The sequence below is a fragment of the Mytilus californianus genome, unplaced genomic scaffold (genome assembly GCF_021869535.1).
Source record: "Mytilus californianus isolate M0D057914Y unplaced genomic scaffold, xbMytCali1.0.p SCAF_5, whole genome shotgun sequence".
In the NCBI taxonomy this organism is placed as follows: Eukaryota; Metazoa; Mollusca; class Bivalvia; order Mytilida; family Mytilidae; genus Mytilus; species Mytilus californianus.
The window spans coordinates 103,509,143-103,527,959 of record NW_026262701.1 but is presented as its reverse complement, the minus strand read 5'-3'; the positions used below and the strand labels follow the sequence as shown (position 1 = coordinate 103,527,959).

At 31.3% G+C, this 18,817-nt stretch overlaps 1 protein-coding gene across 1 annotated transcript in view; it reads right to left on the bottom strand.

Moving 5' to 3' along the window:
• LOC127700409 (sodium-dependent noradrenaline transporter-like) overlaps positions 1–18,817 on the bottom strand; it is a 46,493-nt gene that overhangs the window by 3,738 nt on the left and 23,938 nt on the right. The window contains exons 4-11 of the mRNA XM_052203855.1: positions 14,197–14,434; positions 13,282–13,420; positions 9,243–9,377; positions 7,257–7,360; positions 5,666–5,790; positions 4,729–4,841; positions 2,752–2,889; positions 1,380–1,479 (exon numbers count right to left, since the gene is read on the bottom strand). Of these exons, the coding sequence (XP_052059815.1) occupies positions 1,380–1,479; positions 2,752–2,889; positions 4,729–4,841; positions 5,666–5,790; positions 7,257–7,360; positions 9,243–9,377; positions 13,282–13,420; positions 14,197–14,434 (1,092 nt within the window). The remainder of the gene's footprint in view (positions 1–1,379; positions 1,480–2,751; positions 2,890–4,728; positions 4,842–5,665; positions 5,791–7,256; positions 7,361–9,242; positions 9,378–13,281; positions 13,421–14,196; positions 14,435–18,817) is intronic.

Sequence of the window (18,817 nt, the reverse complement as noted above, 5' to 3'; positions counted from 1 at the left end):
GGAGATCTAATGAACATTTTGAACATCTGTAAATAACCTTAAATGCTGATTACAGTTTGCTCATTACAAACTTTCACCAAAGGTCCTGCTATGGAATCATTTCAAATAATGACATATGTATTTGTTTGTATAGTGACTTAGATTATAAAACCATGTTGACTGTTGTACCCCTCTTTTTCACATTTTTACCTATTACGTCTGTTTGTTTTGTTCTCACATTGTTGTCAATATAATGAAATTGTATGCGACTGTCATTCAAGTGAGAGGTTTATCTAGCTATAAAACCAGGTTAAATCCAACATTTTCTACACATGAAAATGCCTGTACCAAGTCAGGAATATAATAGTTGTTTTCAATTCGTTTGATGAGTTTGAGCTTTTGATTTTGCCATTTGATAAGGGACTTTCCGTTTTGAATTTTCCTTCGAGTTCGGTATTTTTGCTATTTTATTTTTTATACCATTGAGAGCACTTAGTTGACCTGAATCGGGAAATTTGTTCATAGTTATATTTTAATTTGAATGCTGAAGATGAATAACCATCAATACTTATAGTATACAGAACGGTTATGTATGAAAGGAACAGATACATATTAGTATAAGACAAAATAATTCAGCTTGCGTCATAAAGTAATTTATCAGGTACAGTAAACTTACAACAGTCACTGTAGAAAGAGGTGCTTGTCCATTAAATACTATTCATTGCTGAAATTCTCAAGTACAATTGATTGATTGATAAATCTAAGTTTCCTTCACTATCAGTTGAAAATAATTCATGCATATTCAGAACAAGAATAATTTAATAGTACATCAAAAAGGAAGTTTCTGCAAAAGTGATCATCAGGTCAAAACATGTATTCACTCTACCCGTAGTATCTAGATTAAAGTCCCCATTCAGACAAGGCGTGGCTTCGTATTAATTTATCATGTACAGCCAAACAGCCGACCCTTTTTAGATTTCGGTTTGTTAAACTGCCAAATAGGAGAAGTCCATTGATGACCATATTTCTATACCCGAATCAACGCTTTGTATTTCGCAAAATATGGGTAAATAGTATTACACACTTCAAACATACACTAACTGATTTTACCAATAATTCTATTTGAAAAAGGAAAAAAAATATCTGATTTATTTACTAGTAACAGTTTATCAAACCAATTATCAAACGTTTTTGTATATAAAAAAACAATTTTAGAGTTCACTGGAGTTCGGAATGGATTAAACTGAATTAAAAATTAAAGAAACCAAGGGGACAAAAATGACAAAAAAAAGTCAAAGAAAAACATCCTTATAGAATGTATACCACGTACTTAGCATTTGACTTTCAAATGGCATACGGGTTTTTTATGGGTTGTCATGTAAGTTTAATTTTGTACTTACCGTAAACCCATGCAATAGCAGTGACCTGACATAACACGATGAACAGGAGAGATGTTCCTGCTGCAAATGTATCAAGAATTTTGAATACATACATGCCACCCTGGAAGTGGAAAGAACAAGTAGATAAGGAATGAATGAGTTACTCATATCTAATTTTTAATTAAGTTATTGATCTCAAAAATACATGCAGTGACATATTATCAAATCAAGACGTCTATGGTTGCCTTTATCATGCTAATATGAACATGTGATTGCTATGTTCGCAAAAATATTGAGCGTTCCTGGTGAAGGTTAATTAAAAAAACCCATCATTCAATAAATTCACATTTTACAAATTTATCTCAGGCATTTTGCATATACATGTTCCCAAATGCAGTCACTAATAAAATTGTATTTTCTAATGGTATTTGTGAATTATAAAAAGAAAAAGTATACAGTCGTATGCCATGTTATACTTTGCAAACCCCCATGAGAAACACACCATTCCCACTAAATTAGTATGTTTAATTTTTATTCGAATAATTGTATTTGCCATTATAGTGCTTACGCATTTACTAACATTTAAAGTTATCTCTTAAGGTCGAAGCATTTGCTAGCATTAGTTTAAAAACATTGACAGATACTACTAGCAAGAGAAACTCTGTTAAATATTCAGCATAAAAACGCAATATTTTTACAAAATGGTATTTAATTAACGGGTTCATGCGAGTATTCACTTTTGAACTGGGCTCATTTAAGAAAAGGAATCCTTCTTTCATCTTTGCAATAAATGAAAGGGCTGCATCTTAAGCTTCTTTGATTCTACACCTTACTAAACGTTGAAATGGAATAACGTGAAATGTAAAAATGAAAGGTTCTTTATTGCACATGTATAAACAAAGCCAAAACATTATCAATCCGAGCAAGATTCCATAATTAATCATGAATTTTGTGAATACTAGTCCAACAATAAATATACGATTCATCAACATCAGCATGGGATTTCTGCACTATTCATGTGTATACCTTTTTGGAACAAAACAATATTTCGGTGAGGTATTTTAGTGTTAACAGCTATCGTTTTATGATGTTCGCTTCATTACATCACAATTCAAAGGATTCAAAGAAAGATTATGGAATTGAATTTACATACATCTGTGTTTCAATAATTGAACTTTTTACTTCCATCGTGGTTTAAGAGGTTTCGACAATTTAATTTTTTCGCATAGTCATGTTTTGAAGAGTAAATTCCCATTCAAATGCACACATTTGCATATGTAGGTGGCTATATTACATTCAAATTATATGTACAGTGTATTTTATAAAAACAATAAACAATTAAGCAAATTTTCTAGTATATGAACATCTGATAGCATTTTGAAAAGTAACGTACGTAAGTTGTGCAAGGTAACGAACAGAAAAATGCTGAGATTACTATGCACATAGTTAAGATTTCTCTTGTCCAACGGTGACGGAATACTCTGTAGAACTGGTCCCTAAAACCCGTCAATGGAGATTCTAATCCACCAAACTAAAATGTAAAAATGTTATTAAACTGTTGTTATGACTGAAAATCAAAAGGAGTAGGTCCGGTTAGACCCCTTTTTGGCCCCAAATTACAGCGTTTTATAACGTTGTTGAAAATGTTAAACTTTTAGCTATTTATTGGAAAGTAGAATACTTTTGTTACATAAATATGGGCTGTTTTTGACAGTACAATGGACATGCATCAGGTACAAGCATCATTATTTCATGCAAAAATACTGAAATCTTCACAATTTTAGCATTTGTGCCAATTTTAAGACGGTTTTGTCTAAAATGGAAGTGGCCGCACTTGTATTCAGTCTTAATATTTAAATATATGTTGTATTTATTGATAATACTTAACATATATAAATGTTGAGACTGAACACGAATGCGGCCACTTCCATTTTAGACAAAAACCATCTGAAAAGTGACGTTTTATGGCATATTTGATAGATTTTTCATATTTAAGCTTGAATTTGAGCCTCATTGATGACCAAATCAGTTAAAATCTTTAACATAAACTAATTTAATCGACTGAAGTAGACACTTAATTGTATAAAAAATGTCATAAATCTTTCATCAGATGTACTTCGAATTTCAGGCCAAAATGAACCCTTACCGGACCTTCTCCTTTATAAAAAAATACGACTTTGTTGATTTTTTTCCAATTTAATAGGGAGTTGATTTGCCACCTGAGGAGAAATAGATAAAACAATCAAACAAAAGTAAACAAAATTATTAAGAGAAGGAAAATGATGAACATAGATATAAGAAGATGTGGTATGAGTGCCAATGAGACAACTCTCCATCCAAGTCAAAATTTATAAAAGTAAACCATTTATAGTCCACAAAACACTACACAGAAAACTAGAGCTCGAGCAACACGAAAGAAGAAGGAGAGAGAGAGGAGGGAGGTTGAAACTGGATGCTCCGAAATATAAGTTTCTACTCCACTTGTGGCATATGTGGTGTTACTAATGACAAAAAAAAACTGGAAAAGTGTCGTAACAACCGAGACAAAACATGAAGGGATTTTACGTACGACAAATGGAATGTAATGGACAAATGACCACGGATATTCCAAAACAGTCAAATAAATAAAAATGGCCTCCGTAAACTGTCGAAGAGACTACTACATTTACCAATAAGAACCTTTACTGTAATAGGTTCTTGTAGGCATCTACCCTTTATCAGTGAAATGTTGGTAGGAAACACAAGCCCTTATATTTCGTATTATTTTTGGATTGTATACTCGTTCATGTGTAGCTGTGACGTTGCTTAATAAAAACTGAAAGTTCATAATTCAAAAAAAAAAACGTCCCCTCTTTTGTCAAGTTTAAAAATGTATATAAAAGAAATTGTCAAAGATACCAGACATACAATGTAGTACGCCATGCGCACGTTTCGTTTATGTAAGACTTATAAGTAGCGCTTGAATAAAAACAGTATGAAGGCTAAATCTCATACGAAGGTGAATAGCATCTATGTCTCGGTATTGAAAACCTTAGTATTCAAATGATTACGAATTTAACTGTATCAGTCGTATCTTTTATTAAAGGTTTCATTGGATATTTGCGATCATCAAAGTCACCCAACTTTGAAATATTCAGCAAGAAGACATAAAATATATAGCTCAACATAAATGTATTTTTTTAGCAGCCGTTGTATGAAGTCATGAAGTATTGTGTAAAAGTATTAAATAAGATTAGCTTAGCGTCTTTTACTCCCATGTCATCATATTTTAAACTGGTAAAATTGAAAAAAGGTTCAGCCCTGAAACTTTATCGAATCCTCTAAAACTATCAAAATTATGTGCATCATAAAACTTAATATGTTTACATACTGCGCTATCCATTCCTAGTGTAACAAGCATAAAGAAAAACATTACGGCCCAAGCATATGATCCAGGTAGAGTAGAAATTGCTTCTGGATAGACAATAAAGACTAGTCCAGGTCCTGAAAATAAACCAAACAGGTATGTATGCCTCATGATATGAAAGATTAATCATTATTCTTAAAACAAATAAAGTCGCATATCCTATATATTACTCTGACAATCATATCTTTTGAATAAACAACAATTAGCCCTTTTTTGTAGAACAAAAACATTGCCTTGAACCTATCTTTAAAGCTCTATTTGGTGTTACTATATTGTAGAGTTGCTTTCTCTATACCTGCCTTTAGTCATTTCTACTCATGTTTTAGACGACAAAAATATGCGTTAACCTCTGGTAACAAAGTTTGCTTAACCTTACAGACAAGATTTCCAAAATTATGCCATACTCAACAATTTAGAAAAAAAAACATTCGTTGGCTTGCAACTTCTCCATTCGATGTTAATGTCCATTCGCCAAATATATGATAGATATACAAATATATGTATTTTGAAAATAACTGTACTGAGTCAGGTATTTTTGTTAGTACATTTGTTTCCCTTGGAAATAAATTGAACACTAAACAAAACATATAAATGGCTAAACAGGAACTCGTTATATTATATTGATTTTTTAAAGATATTTATCTTTCAATAAACTCAGAAGATGTTTTATCGCTTTCAGTTAAACCACGTCTGTTCAATAACTTTACATTCAATTGGTATATAGGGCGTACTGCAGGGTAAATGCATTACATGAACAGTCTTCAAACAGAGTGAATATATCTTAATTGTCTGTAAACGAAAATTGAAAGACTAAAAAGGAATTCAATCTAGTTTAGACATTATAGATGTATTTAGATATAAAAATGACAGTACGTATGACACATTTGATAAGTCGAAATACCTTCTTGGGCAACTGTATCAATATGTTTATGCTGTCGTGTTGCCATGTAACCCAAATAGGTAAACACTACGAATCCTGAGAATATACTCGTAAAGCTGTTAACACCTGCTGTAATTAAACAGTCTCTGCAATCATAAACAAAACCGTAAAGTAAAAGTTCTACAATTTTAAACCAATACCAAGATATGGAAGATATACAATATATGATATCTACTATGATTTATTTAACAATATAGATATATTTATGTCAATACAGTGTCTTTTATTATAAGCATGCGTTCTTGAATGAAATCGGAACAACGCCAAATTATTGAAATGTTCATTATTCTTAAAAGATTTAATCGCATCTTCCTTTAACACAATGACTATCATGCAAGTACAAGGGTTATATAACACTGAGGATGTAAATGAATGTCGACAATGACATTCCGATTTTAATTGTAGTGTGAAATAGTAATCTTTTAAAAATGAGTGAAACAGTCAGCAGTTTTACGGTTTCTTAATGGGTACTTGTATGCAAAATTAATTTACCGATGTTCAAATCTCGTAAATCAATTTGGAAGAGACAAACGAAGGGAACAAACAAAACTGCGTCCATTCATGACAAGTTCATTACGTTCAGCATACTTTTTCAAATCATTTTTAATCAATAGCTTTATTAGAGAGAACTTGGAACATTGAAAATATAAACCACGTAAGTGTAAGTGGGTCACAGTATTGTTACTCATTGATTTGCAATTGCATTTTTTTGGAAAAAATAACAATATAGATAATCGAAACAACTTTGTTGATTTATTTTCGTCATAAAGTGTCTAGCCTTATTTACTCTGTCATTTATAAGTATATCACAAAATGCATATTCTACATTGTAAGTATGTTTTATTCTGTAAACGTTGATATCCATGGTCAAATGAAAAAAAAAAAAGAATCAGTCCATACAAAAACAAAAACAAAGAAAACTAGAGATTAAGCAAAAAGTAAAATAACAAAAGTACCGAAAATTCAAAACGGAAATTCCCTTATCAAATGGCATAATCAAAAGCTCAAACACATCAAACGAATGGAAATCAACTGCCATATTCCTGACTTGGTACAGGCATTTCCTTATGTAGAGAATGGTGGATTAAACCTGGTTTTATAGGTAGCTAAACCTCTCACTTGTATGACAGTCGCATAAAATTCCATTATATTGAAAACAATGTGTGAACAAAACAAACAGACATAATAGGTAAAAATGTCAAAAATAGGGGTACAGCAGTCAACATTGTGTTATAATCTTTATCACTATAAAAACAAAGAAAAACGCAAACTTGAAAACACTCAGGGTTGAACTCAGATGCTTCGAGAGGAAATGCGTCAACATACTCATATAACAATCAAATTACAAGTCATAATTGTTGATAATACATAATGGTTGATAATACATAATGGTTGATAATACATAATGGTTGATAATACATAATGGTTGATAATACATAATGCAATAGTGTATTGGTATATGTCTTTTTTCAAACCCTAATACATTTTCAAAAATATAAACCCTCTTAGATACAAATATTCAAGTCCTTATGTCCTGTAAATATTAATATACCTGTAACAATTATTGTTGAATTTGTTGTAACTAGCATAAGCTATGTGTGTTCCAAATCCTGCTCCAATTGAAAAGAAAATTTGTACTGCAGCATCAATCCAAACCTGTGATACAAAATAGTCCCAATTAGAATATCAAATAAGGAGATATGGTATGATTGCCAATGGGACAACTAATCAACTGAGTTCAAATAACATTGATTTAAAAGACTTTTTATAAAAAATTCCGATGACGTTCTATAAAAACTGTTAATATATACCTTAAAACTATATGTCCGAAATAATGCCACGATAATTTTTGTGCATCTTACGCGCATTGATCTGTTGTCGGTTTTTTCCAGTTACACTAAAAATTCAGTTTATAAGTCGAAAAACATACAAAACTTTGCGATTATGAGGAGTAAAATGGATTAAAATAGAAGATTCAACATGAGGTCACCACTGTCAAGGAATGTAAGCATTTTTCGTAAAATTGTTATGATGTACAATATGAATTACAACGTATCTTTATTTCACTATATAAGGCTTTGGTGTTGATTTTGAAAATAGCATCATTGGAGGTTTCGTTGAAATGGTTGTGTTTTACGATACAAGAAAGATAAGTCTTAATTCAAAATTATGCAAAACATTTCATTTATTACATTATTCATTAAATGCATTGACACGGAATTGCTTTACTGAACAATCATAAGTGTTGAGATCTGGAGTTATTTATAAATTATGAGCCTAACATTATCAATATTACAATGATATTGTGGTAAAATGCAACTCAACTGATAGAATGCGAAACAGATATTTTTTTTGTTTCCTTTTAAATGTGATATAACGAGATATTTTGTTGCTTTTTTTTTTTTTTGCTATTGCATTTTATGTACAGCTTTTAGTTTTACGTTTTAATTGTGTAGTATTCAAATCAAATAGACAATACCTTGTAAAGGTCTTTGAATGCTAACGTTTTTTTTACAAAACGTCCGGCTTTGTGTTTGAATATAAAGACTGTGTGTCACTAATAGATTTGTTTTACATTTTAAAATGGGTAATACCGTACTGAATTAAATGTGGGATTTGTTTTAATTGACAATATTGTATTGTTTAAATGCCTTTTTTTTTGGAGATTTTAACATTACCAATATGGTTTAGTATAGGATTAGTCTGTTTAGATTTTAAGTGCCAGTCTTTGTAAGAATCAGGCAATTTTGAAAAAAATCAAAACATGGCTGAAAAAAACCCACCGACCTAACCATCCTATTTTGAAGTTACCCTCATCCTGAGTTAGAAATGGTAGGTCTTTCGTTTCTGCGTGTCTGGTTATTCGAGAAATCTCTAGATAAATTTTGGTTAGAATGATAGCAAATTACGGAGTAAGCTCCCCTTAATTTTTCATTTCTTGTGCATTTCAACCAAACTATATCTTGAATTACCAGAACAGGACAAGGAAACGAATGTTATATTCGTGCACCATTATACATTTTGAACAAAAATTAATGTCAACTTGAGTGGGTTTTTGTTTGTCATGTTTTCACCACTGCCTGATTCTTAGGCAGATTGGCACTTAACATGGACGATACTGTATTGTATAAATGCAATTGTTGAATAAAGTACCCCGGCAGTAAATGTTTCGTCTCAATAGTAACTTACATCCGGTACGGTGACGGACAACAGAATAGACATAGAAAAAGTAGTATTTCTGTTAATCTATTTGTTTTATGACATTGAAGAATATAATTACATATATACCTATTTTCGATTGGGAGATGTAATGAACGTCAAAATAGTAAATTTAGTTAACATAACCTCGAATTTGTTTATTATTTTATTGAATTGTGCATATTGTACGGAAAGAAATGTTCGGAAATAAAGATATAAACATGGAGAATACAAGACTAGTAATTTTGAGCACCTCAATATTTGTATTCCTATGCATGGAACTAAAGAAATGGGTCGTTTCAAAATTGAAGGACCCGGTTTTGTTTACAAATGACTGTACCTGTGGATCACCTAAGCGACTCATGTTTGGTGTGATAAAATAGCTAACGCCTTCTGCTGCACCAGGCAACATGGCACCTCTGATCAACAGAATAGTTAAAATGAGGTAGGGAATTGTAGCTGTAAACCATACAACCTTCAAATACAAAATAAAGAATTAAAGCAAACGTATTAATTGTTCTATTACAGTTATTTCGGCAATAAAACTTTAAAAAAAAAAAAAAAAAGATATGAACTGAAACTCTTCTACCTTTAATAAATACTCCAATATTCATCTCCGAAAATTTATTCGTGTTATCTTTATTTATTTTGTAGTCGGTATGACTACAAAATGAATAAGATAAAACGAATAAATTTTCAACTATTAATTGTTTTAACGAATTGAAGGATTTTTTTAACTAAACCATTTTTTTTTTTTTTTTTTCAGATCTCAACCTTTTCCCTTTTCATCTCAATTAGAGGGTAAACAAAAGGTACATATCAGACGATACAATAATATTCATTTCTAAAATAACCGTAATGTATTATACAAATTAAAAAAACAACAAGTACTTGTAAAACAATATGAAATTATAGCGTATTAAAGATACTCGCTGTTACTAAAAACAAACTCAAAGTTCATATCCCGTGTTAAAAAAACCATGTCGTCCTCCATTATCGATTGTATATCAAAATCAAGTGCTCCAGTTTTGACTTGTGATACAGATAAACGTCCGTATAATTATATTCATCAATCTTGTAATAATCTAAACAAGAACAAGTATCCAATCTCGAATGTGTTAAGACTGGTGCAAACTGGGCCACCTGTTATGTAAACATCAATTAATCATTTTAAAGTCAAATAAAGATAATTAATCTGTAATAAATGGTTGATGTATTAAAAATACTGAGTTCCTGATATATTCACAAGCCAAGTAGATATAAAACATTTATATTAAAGCAAAAGATGCAGTATTAATAAAATGAATAACACTTTGTTGTCCATAATCTGTCTGCAAATATCTTCAGTAGTTAAAAGGCATACAGATTATATATATATGAGACAGCAATCTCATATTAATTGTGCAATAGACATATATTAAGTGTGCAATAGCCATATATTAATTGTGCAATAACCATATATTAATGGAACCGTTGCCTTGCATCTTCATCTTATATCTTCGAAAGAAGATGTAAACCGCACAGATATTGATGTTTAAGGGACAACCCATAGTCTCCGTTTAATTAAGATGAGTTTATCTATTCCTGGTGTATTACAAATGCTTGATATATGTTTTTATCATCGTTAGCAAGAAAAGCGATAGGGATAATTGTGTCTGTTCATGTCTTTACCTACTGCGCACAATGCTTTTGTTCACTATTTATATACAAGTAGCTACCAGCTTTCGAATGTGTCATGCAGTAGCATTGTAGGACGGGTCAGATAAACTTAGACATTCTGCAAAAATTATCGGCAAACAAAAAATATATTTATGTACGAAAGGAAGAAACACTAGCCTTTTGAAATATCATCTAGACTGTTTTGCCGCAATTGCGAGTATTTCTAAATGTTTTATTTGTTTTATAATGAACATATATGGAATTTCGACGATTTTCTATTGGGTGTCTACAGCTCAGTCCTTATTTAATCAATTATTTGTCAATTGATCTCCGTTTTGCTTAGACGCACCGAATTAGAATTTGTTTATATAATTTTGAAAAAAAATGTTCTAGAACTGCTTAGAGCATAATGATATGAAAGTTCAAAGAGAGGTTAAAACTGATTCCGATATACCTAAATTTCACTTAATTCTGATTCAAAAGGCGGTTCTGAAAACAGGTTTTTGACCACCATTGCAGATCTTAAAAAGACCTTAAATTGTAAATCACTGTTAATGCAATAAATTCAGTCAGACAAAGGGGAGAAGTAATAAAGGGAACCAGATTAGTCTTTAATTCTGAAGAAAATTTTTGTTATATTTTAAAGGTATAAAAAATTCTTTTGAATTGTGGTTAAACAAAATGCAATTAGAGAGGTTTAGAAGAGAGTCGAAAGATATCAAAGGGACATTCAAACTCATAATTCGAAAATAAAGTGACAACGTCATGGCAAAAAAAAAGGAAAAACCCCAAAGACAAATAACAGTAAACAAAACACAACATAGAAAACTAAGGAATGAGCAACACCAACTCCGCCAAAAACCGTGATCACAGGTGCTCCGGAAGGGTAAGCAGATCCTGCTCCACATGTGGCAACCGTTGTGTTGCTCATGTAAGTACAACCCGGTGATAAGTCTAAATCCGTAGTTAACATTCGAGGAAAAGAGGACGGGGTTATGGTAACGACAATTGGAATATATTAGAAGTTTGTAGTGTTTTTATATTGGTCTCATCATTATTGTTTTTACAAATCCGGGTCAGGTACATACAAGTGAATAAGTTAAATTTTATTAAACATAATGCGATAAAATTAATTTGTTGCAAAATATCAATTGAAAAATATAGACATTTTCTAAAATGTTATATATGGTGACGATTTTAAACCTTTCTATTATATCATCGGTTTTTTAACATTATATAGGGTTTTAATCGAAGAGCAGAAATTCATTGACACGAAATCATTTCATGAAGCATGATTTTTTTTATGGTTTGATGTGACATTGTTGTGTGAAAAATGAACGTTTCAAAGATCACGCGCAACCTCAATTACCGCGTGATTTCACCATGATTTTTTTTTCATTTTAAGTTAAGTATACTAATAAAGTATGTATATCGAAATTCAAACTGAAAACAGTCACATCTGCGTCTTGATTTTTGAATTGACAGTATCATGGTACTTTTTCCTTCATGGACCCAAACATCTGTTCATCATTTGTGCACCGACAAAACCAATTAACATTTCATCAATAAATAAAGTGTCGACTTTTAGATATTCTACCTTCTTAAGTAATTAAACGCAACACCCAACATTTAATATCATTTCACAAGTGCCTTTATCATTAATTTTTTACGGTTTATTATCATATACAAGGTGGTAAATATGTTAATGATGCATAGATGCTTTGATTCTGTATCAAAATAAACAGCAGACTATTAACTAATATTTTGTTTTAAATTAATAAATTATAAAACGCGTTTTACGTATCTATCTCGTACGAATAACAAATTTTATACAGTTACAAATTACATCTAATGCATCCGGAGAATTAATTTATCCATGATGTCAATATTTTCAGTAGCAATAGTAATTGTTAAAATTGGCTGTTGTGAAAACTTAGGTATTGTTGGTAATTTTATTGTTCGTACTCTAAAATGACAAAACCTTACGCTATTTGTCATATAAACCATTATTTTACACGTTGTGACCTTCTACACAACATTTCAGTGTGTGCTTCTGAAAATATTACCTAAAATGCAACAAATTCGGAAACAGTGAAGCGCATACTTTCTGCGTCTGGATTCCCCTATCGTTCCCTTTAAAACTGATTTTGACGTCATAATATTTCGCATAACAAGGCATTTATCTAGGATAATAGACCCCAGAAGGGTGACTTGGGAATATGGTCCCTTTTGTCTTCTTCCGACCAGTAGTAAAACCCTCGCCGAAGTGGGGCGTCCGTTTGGCTGTGCGGGATGTAGAAAGTACGCAGCAACGTCTAGTCAGAATGTGGACGTTAAATCCGATGCCTCGTGTAGAGAGATTGCCACACTCTCTGCACGTTAAGAACCCTTGCAACAACTCTTTGAGGGGTTCGTAAGTGGCCTGTTATAAGGCTAAATTTCTGTCCCTATCCAATATACCCTCATTTTCCAGTGGCAGTCTAAATTTCGATAGATAGAGATACAGGAGCATTCAGTTAAGGAAATGTATTATTTGAAACTTAGATCATTACGTTTATCAATATTGATGTGTGTTTAAACGTACTCTTGTCTCTATCAATAGATGTACATGCAGGTATCACAGCTATCGACGGAAGAGACAAACAAAAAATACAAAACACTGTACTATAAAAACGATCACAAACGACAATGTACAAGTTTATTTAATAAGATAACCATACCTTTCCAGCACTTTTAACACTTTTCCATAGACAAAAGTAGAGAATGGTAAACGTTAACATTGTACACAACGCTAATTGCCATTTAACATTCCCAAGATCAGATATTCCTGTACTTTTGTGTAGTCCTAACATACCACGTCTGTGTAAATTAAGAAAAAACATATAAAAAAGTCATTGTTAAGCGGTACATGTATTGCAAAAAGTCTAAAGGTGAATAGGGGAGGGTTGAGCGCTCACAAAAAATGTCACAAGTTAGCTCCGCCGCATTCTGTGTGTGTCTGTCGCATGTCAGGAGCCGGTAGTTTAGTGGTTGTCGTTGTTTGCTGTCCGTTGTTTCTATTTATCGTTTATCGTTTTTGTCATAAATCAGCCTGTTGATTTTCGTATGAATTGTTTCTCATTTTGTCATGTCGAGGCATGGATTTTGCTCATTGTTACAGGCTGTACGGTGACATATGATTGCTTAACTCCACGTTATTTTGGAATGTTGGATAGTTGTCTCATTGACAATCATACCACATGTCCCTAGTTTATGTAAATATGTCCTGTATGATTATAGAAAAAAAATATATTGATAAATGGTTTGGTCTTATAATTGATTTCTTGAGAGTTGAATAAATTACATTGGGTTTTCTTCTATAATGAACAGTACATAACAAACAATAATACAACTGAATTATGTGTTTAGATTTTGTTATCAACTTGATGCCAGGATACATATATAACATTGCAAACAAGTATAGTAAAGGACCCTTTAATATAAAAATACAGATATCAATATTGGAAAGTTTTTGTAAATCCTTATAATTTTGACGCGGTAAAAGGTCACGAAGTACTGTTTCGCATAGATGAGTTATTATGCAGAAAACCCACGACGATCTTTTGTTTAGCTTCATTTTTTTTACTAATACTTACTCAAAGAATTCGAACGTTGACGACACAGATGTATTACTATTGTACGTTTTGTTGTAGTATGTCTCGTTAGAATCCCACTCAATTTGCCAGCAGTTTTCAGAGTTGAATTCGTGATCACATGTCGTCCATGGTAGCCCAGTAGTGAACGATGAAAACATATAATAAAATGACCATGCGATGACCATATTGTAGTAAAAGGCTACAATATAGGCCATGAAACAGGAGGCATAACCAATACCTACAAGAAAAGAAAAAAAAGTATCAAAGTAAGTTATCATCACTTTCCATTGTGTGTGTGTCGCCAATTATATGGTTATATATTCACAGTAGCTGTTCAATTCATTAAAATGCTTATCTTTCATTGGTGGAAATACAAATCAATTGATTCTGTCATATGGTTCCAATTTGTTTAAGAACAACATATTGACAAGAAAACAACCCCCAAGATTATAGAATTATAGAAACTCCGCCTATAGATGTAATAAATAAACACTGTTTTACACATTGTTCATCTATTTCGTGCAACACGTTATGTTTTAAAAAAAGTAATGTCAAATTTCATCAATTTGAAAAAAAATAATTGACATTATATATACTTAGATATAGGAAGATGTGGTATGAGTGCCAATGAGACAACTCTCCATCCAAGTTACAATTTATAAAAGTAAACCATTATAGGTCAAGGTACGGCCTTCAACACGGAGCATTGGCTCACACCGAACAGCAAGCTATAAAGGGCCCCAAAAAATTACTAGTGTCAAACCATTCAAACGGAAAAACCAACGATCTATATATCGTAAATTTAAACAATTGGTAGAAATATGTAACAATAATATATAAATAACACATATCTGAGAGGGTGATAGAGCAGATTGTTACCCCGAGAAAACATTGTCAACTGAGGCGAAGCCAAGGTTGACAATGACTTTTCGAGGGGTAACAATCTATCACCCTCTCATATATGTGTTATTTAATTTATTATACTGAATGTACCGTTATTACTGTCTATTAAATTTAAAATTCAAAGTAATATATAAATAACACATAGCTGTGAGGGTGATAGAGCAGATTGTTACCCCGAGAAAACATTGTCAACTGAGGCGAAGCCAAGGTTGACAATGTCTTTTCGAGGGGTAACAATCTGCTCTATCACCCTCTCAGATATGTGTTATTTAATTTATTATACTGAATGTTCTATTATTACTGTCGATTAAATTTCAAATTCAAAGTAATAAACTATGACGTCTTGTACATAACAACCATCCGTATTTAATAAAGCGCACACTTGATCAAGCGTCTCCGTGAAGGGTAATAGAGTATTTGCCATAGGATAGAGTCGTATTTAATAAAGCGCACACTTGATCAAGCGTCTCCGTGAAGGGTTATAGAGTATTTACCATAGAATAGAGTAAATTAACACCCTCGTATAAGCCAATCAAAATATCGCATTTTTACGTGAAGTATAATAATAAACTATGTCGTCTTGTACACAACAATCATCCGTATTTATTAAAGCGCACATTTGAGCAAGCGTCTTCGTGAAGGGTAATAGAGTATTTTTCCATAGGATAGAGCAAGGACGTATATTATTATACGTCCTTGGATAGAGTAAATTGTCTCCCTCGTATTAACCAATCAAAATGTGGCATTTTGACATGAAGTCTAAAAATAATAAATATTATCCTAGTATGATATCAATGTTTAGTAATGCTAAAACGTTTATGAATTTGTTTAACAGTTTAAAGTTATTTAAGCGCGTCAGGCAAAATGTGAAGGTCACTTGCTACCATTTCGATCGTATAGATAAAAAAAGCTTTGCATTGCGTAATAAACATTAAACTGGTTGTCCAATGATTAATATGTATTATTAGAAGATCATGATTGTATAATTCAACATATGCCTTTTAATCTTTTAATTCTCAATTATATATAGCACTAAATTCTGGTTTTAGACGAGACAAGAATCTTGATTGATTTTTAATTGGATGTCCTAGAAGTAAAGAATAAACTGATGAATTGAATATTGATTAAGCGTCTAGTTTTCAAACATTTGGGGAACACGCTATACATGATGCATTTTTAGTAGTTTAGTATCTTAATATACTGGTATTCTTTTGATCAAAGATATGATATTTGCCTTTATTTTGTTTTATTAGCTGCAAATTTAGTTTTAGGAACAGGTGTTTAAATGATATTAACATTACACTTGATCAATAAATAGCAACTGAACTGTTTTGAAAATCTATTTATACCAAAACGTCGTTTCATGAAATGTGGTTCGTAAATTTTTATATTAAATATTAATGTGCTGGTGAATATTATAACATTTATAAACGGATCAATCATATTTAAAGTTAACTATGTTGACTATAAGACAGATAAGGCGGTTTAAAAAGTCAAAATATTTAAAATAAATAATTTGCATGATATCTAATTGTTGATACATTCAACATTTAACTGCAAGCATTCAGGTTTTCAGTTTTACTGCAAGCTTTCAGTTTTTCAATTTAACTGCAAGCATTCAGTAGAAACTAAATAAAAAAAACGGTTATGGTCACTTTTTACCTCTATTGACGGAATAGGCATTTATATACATAAAGATGACGAGATCAAAAAGAAGTTGTGTCCCTCCTATTAAAAACTTTTATTAACACTTAAAAGAAATAGCATGTTCTATAATCTAATTGGTGTCAGAAATGAAAAGATCAAGACATAAATAATATATATATATAATTACATTACATTTATGTTACATTATAAAACGTTATTTTGATTGGCTAACAGCAATCTCGCGTCATTTTGAAATTAACCTTCATTTCAAAATGAAATGTAACATTCATGATGACACGAGCTTCCACAATAAAGTGCACAGGTAAATAAAAAAAAATGTTAGAAATCGCGTTTTCATGTTCCTAGCAAAAAAATGTAATTATAAGTATTTAATGATTCTTTTAGTAATTTTATAGGGTTGTAAACGCGTTGGCTGTGCGCACATTTTTAGAATGAAGCTTCCGCGCTTCATACTAAATGTACTACGGTCAACGCTTTTACACCCCAATAAATTTACAAAAAGAAGCATTCAATTCTTAAATAATCAATAATCGAAAGCATCTAACAACCCTTACGAAAACCGAATCAATATTGACTAATGTATTATATTATATTTGAAATGATATAGTGAAATTTATATCTAGTTTGTGCATCAGGAAGTGCAGACTTTGGTTTCCCAATAAAGGAAAGTATTTTGATAAAGAGGATTAACTTGTTCAAAACGATAATGTAAATGTGCATGTTTAATTGGAAAATAATAAAACCACCCTAATAGACATCAAATGAAAATTAAGAGTAATTTGAAACATCTCCTCTTCAATATTGAACGTCTGATTTTAGCATTTAGTACATTTTAATGATAAAAGATATCAAAAAGACATGAAAAGTTAAACTGTAGAATGTGCATCTATTTTCGTTTTTCTTTTTTTATTATTTTGCATATGTGTTAACATGTAAAAATCATTTATGTCATACTTTATAGCATGCAATTAGTTTACAGGCGTTACCTTTATTGCAAGTTTCTAACAATGCAAATTATTTTTCATCAAATATTAGCTCTTTAAAATTTTTAAATCACCTCGGTGGTCTCGAGGTAATGACGTTGCCAACGTTAAATGTTATTTTTGTGACATATCGGGAAAAGATTAATTTTATGACTGATTTAAACCATTTGCTTGAAAACGAGTACATATACCACTCTTTTTATCTATGACAATTGGCTTGGTTATGTATAATGATTATTAGGAACAATTTTTATGAACAAGTTTCAGATGAATCTTTTTTAAATTAGATTGTACAGTAAAAAATGCCGGTTTTTTTTCTAAAATCAAGAAAATTTAATACAATGAATTATTTCTAAAGAATTGTTACACAAATTTAGAGCAAACTTATGTAAAAAAGATATTCCAAATATCTGTATCTGATGAAACAAAATTTAGTATGTCTGTCCATAGAAATTTCAAAGAAATCGAAATTTTTGAGTGAATGTCTGAATTTTCCCCCTTTATCTCCAAAAGTAGCAAATGAAGGTACATTTTTTTATTACATAAGATACAGTAGTTAGTACTTCGGTACTGGCATGAATATACCAGTATTGTGTCATTTAGATTTGCTGTTACAAAATTTTGGAAATTATTCAAAATTAAGGAACATATCTCCCTCATGCAAAGCTCTGTTTCTTTGTCCGGAATTGGATATACTTTTTGTCCGATCTGGTTTATAAGATCTTCATTTTTTAGTAAGTTTTGGATTGTGAAATGTTTTGGCCTCGAGCATCACTGAAGAGAAATTTATTGTCGAAATGCGCACCTGATGCAGTAAAGTTAGTACCGTTAATGTTATTATATTTAAATTATGCAAGTAAAAAATAGCTTGTATGCAAATTTTCGTAAAACAGTTCACGGTGGGATCAAAACTGTATCGTTTGCCCTTAAACGACACTAGAATGATACTTCAACGAGTAGTGTAGTTTAGTTTAGTTTATGACTATGATTTTCTTTGGTCAAAGATACAAATAGGATCTTACATCTATATGACAGCATGATTCAAATGTTGTTCCATGCGAGAAAAA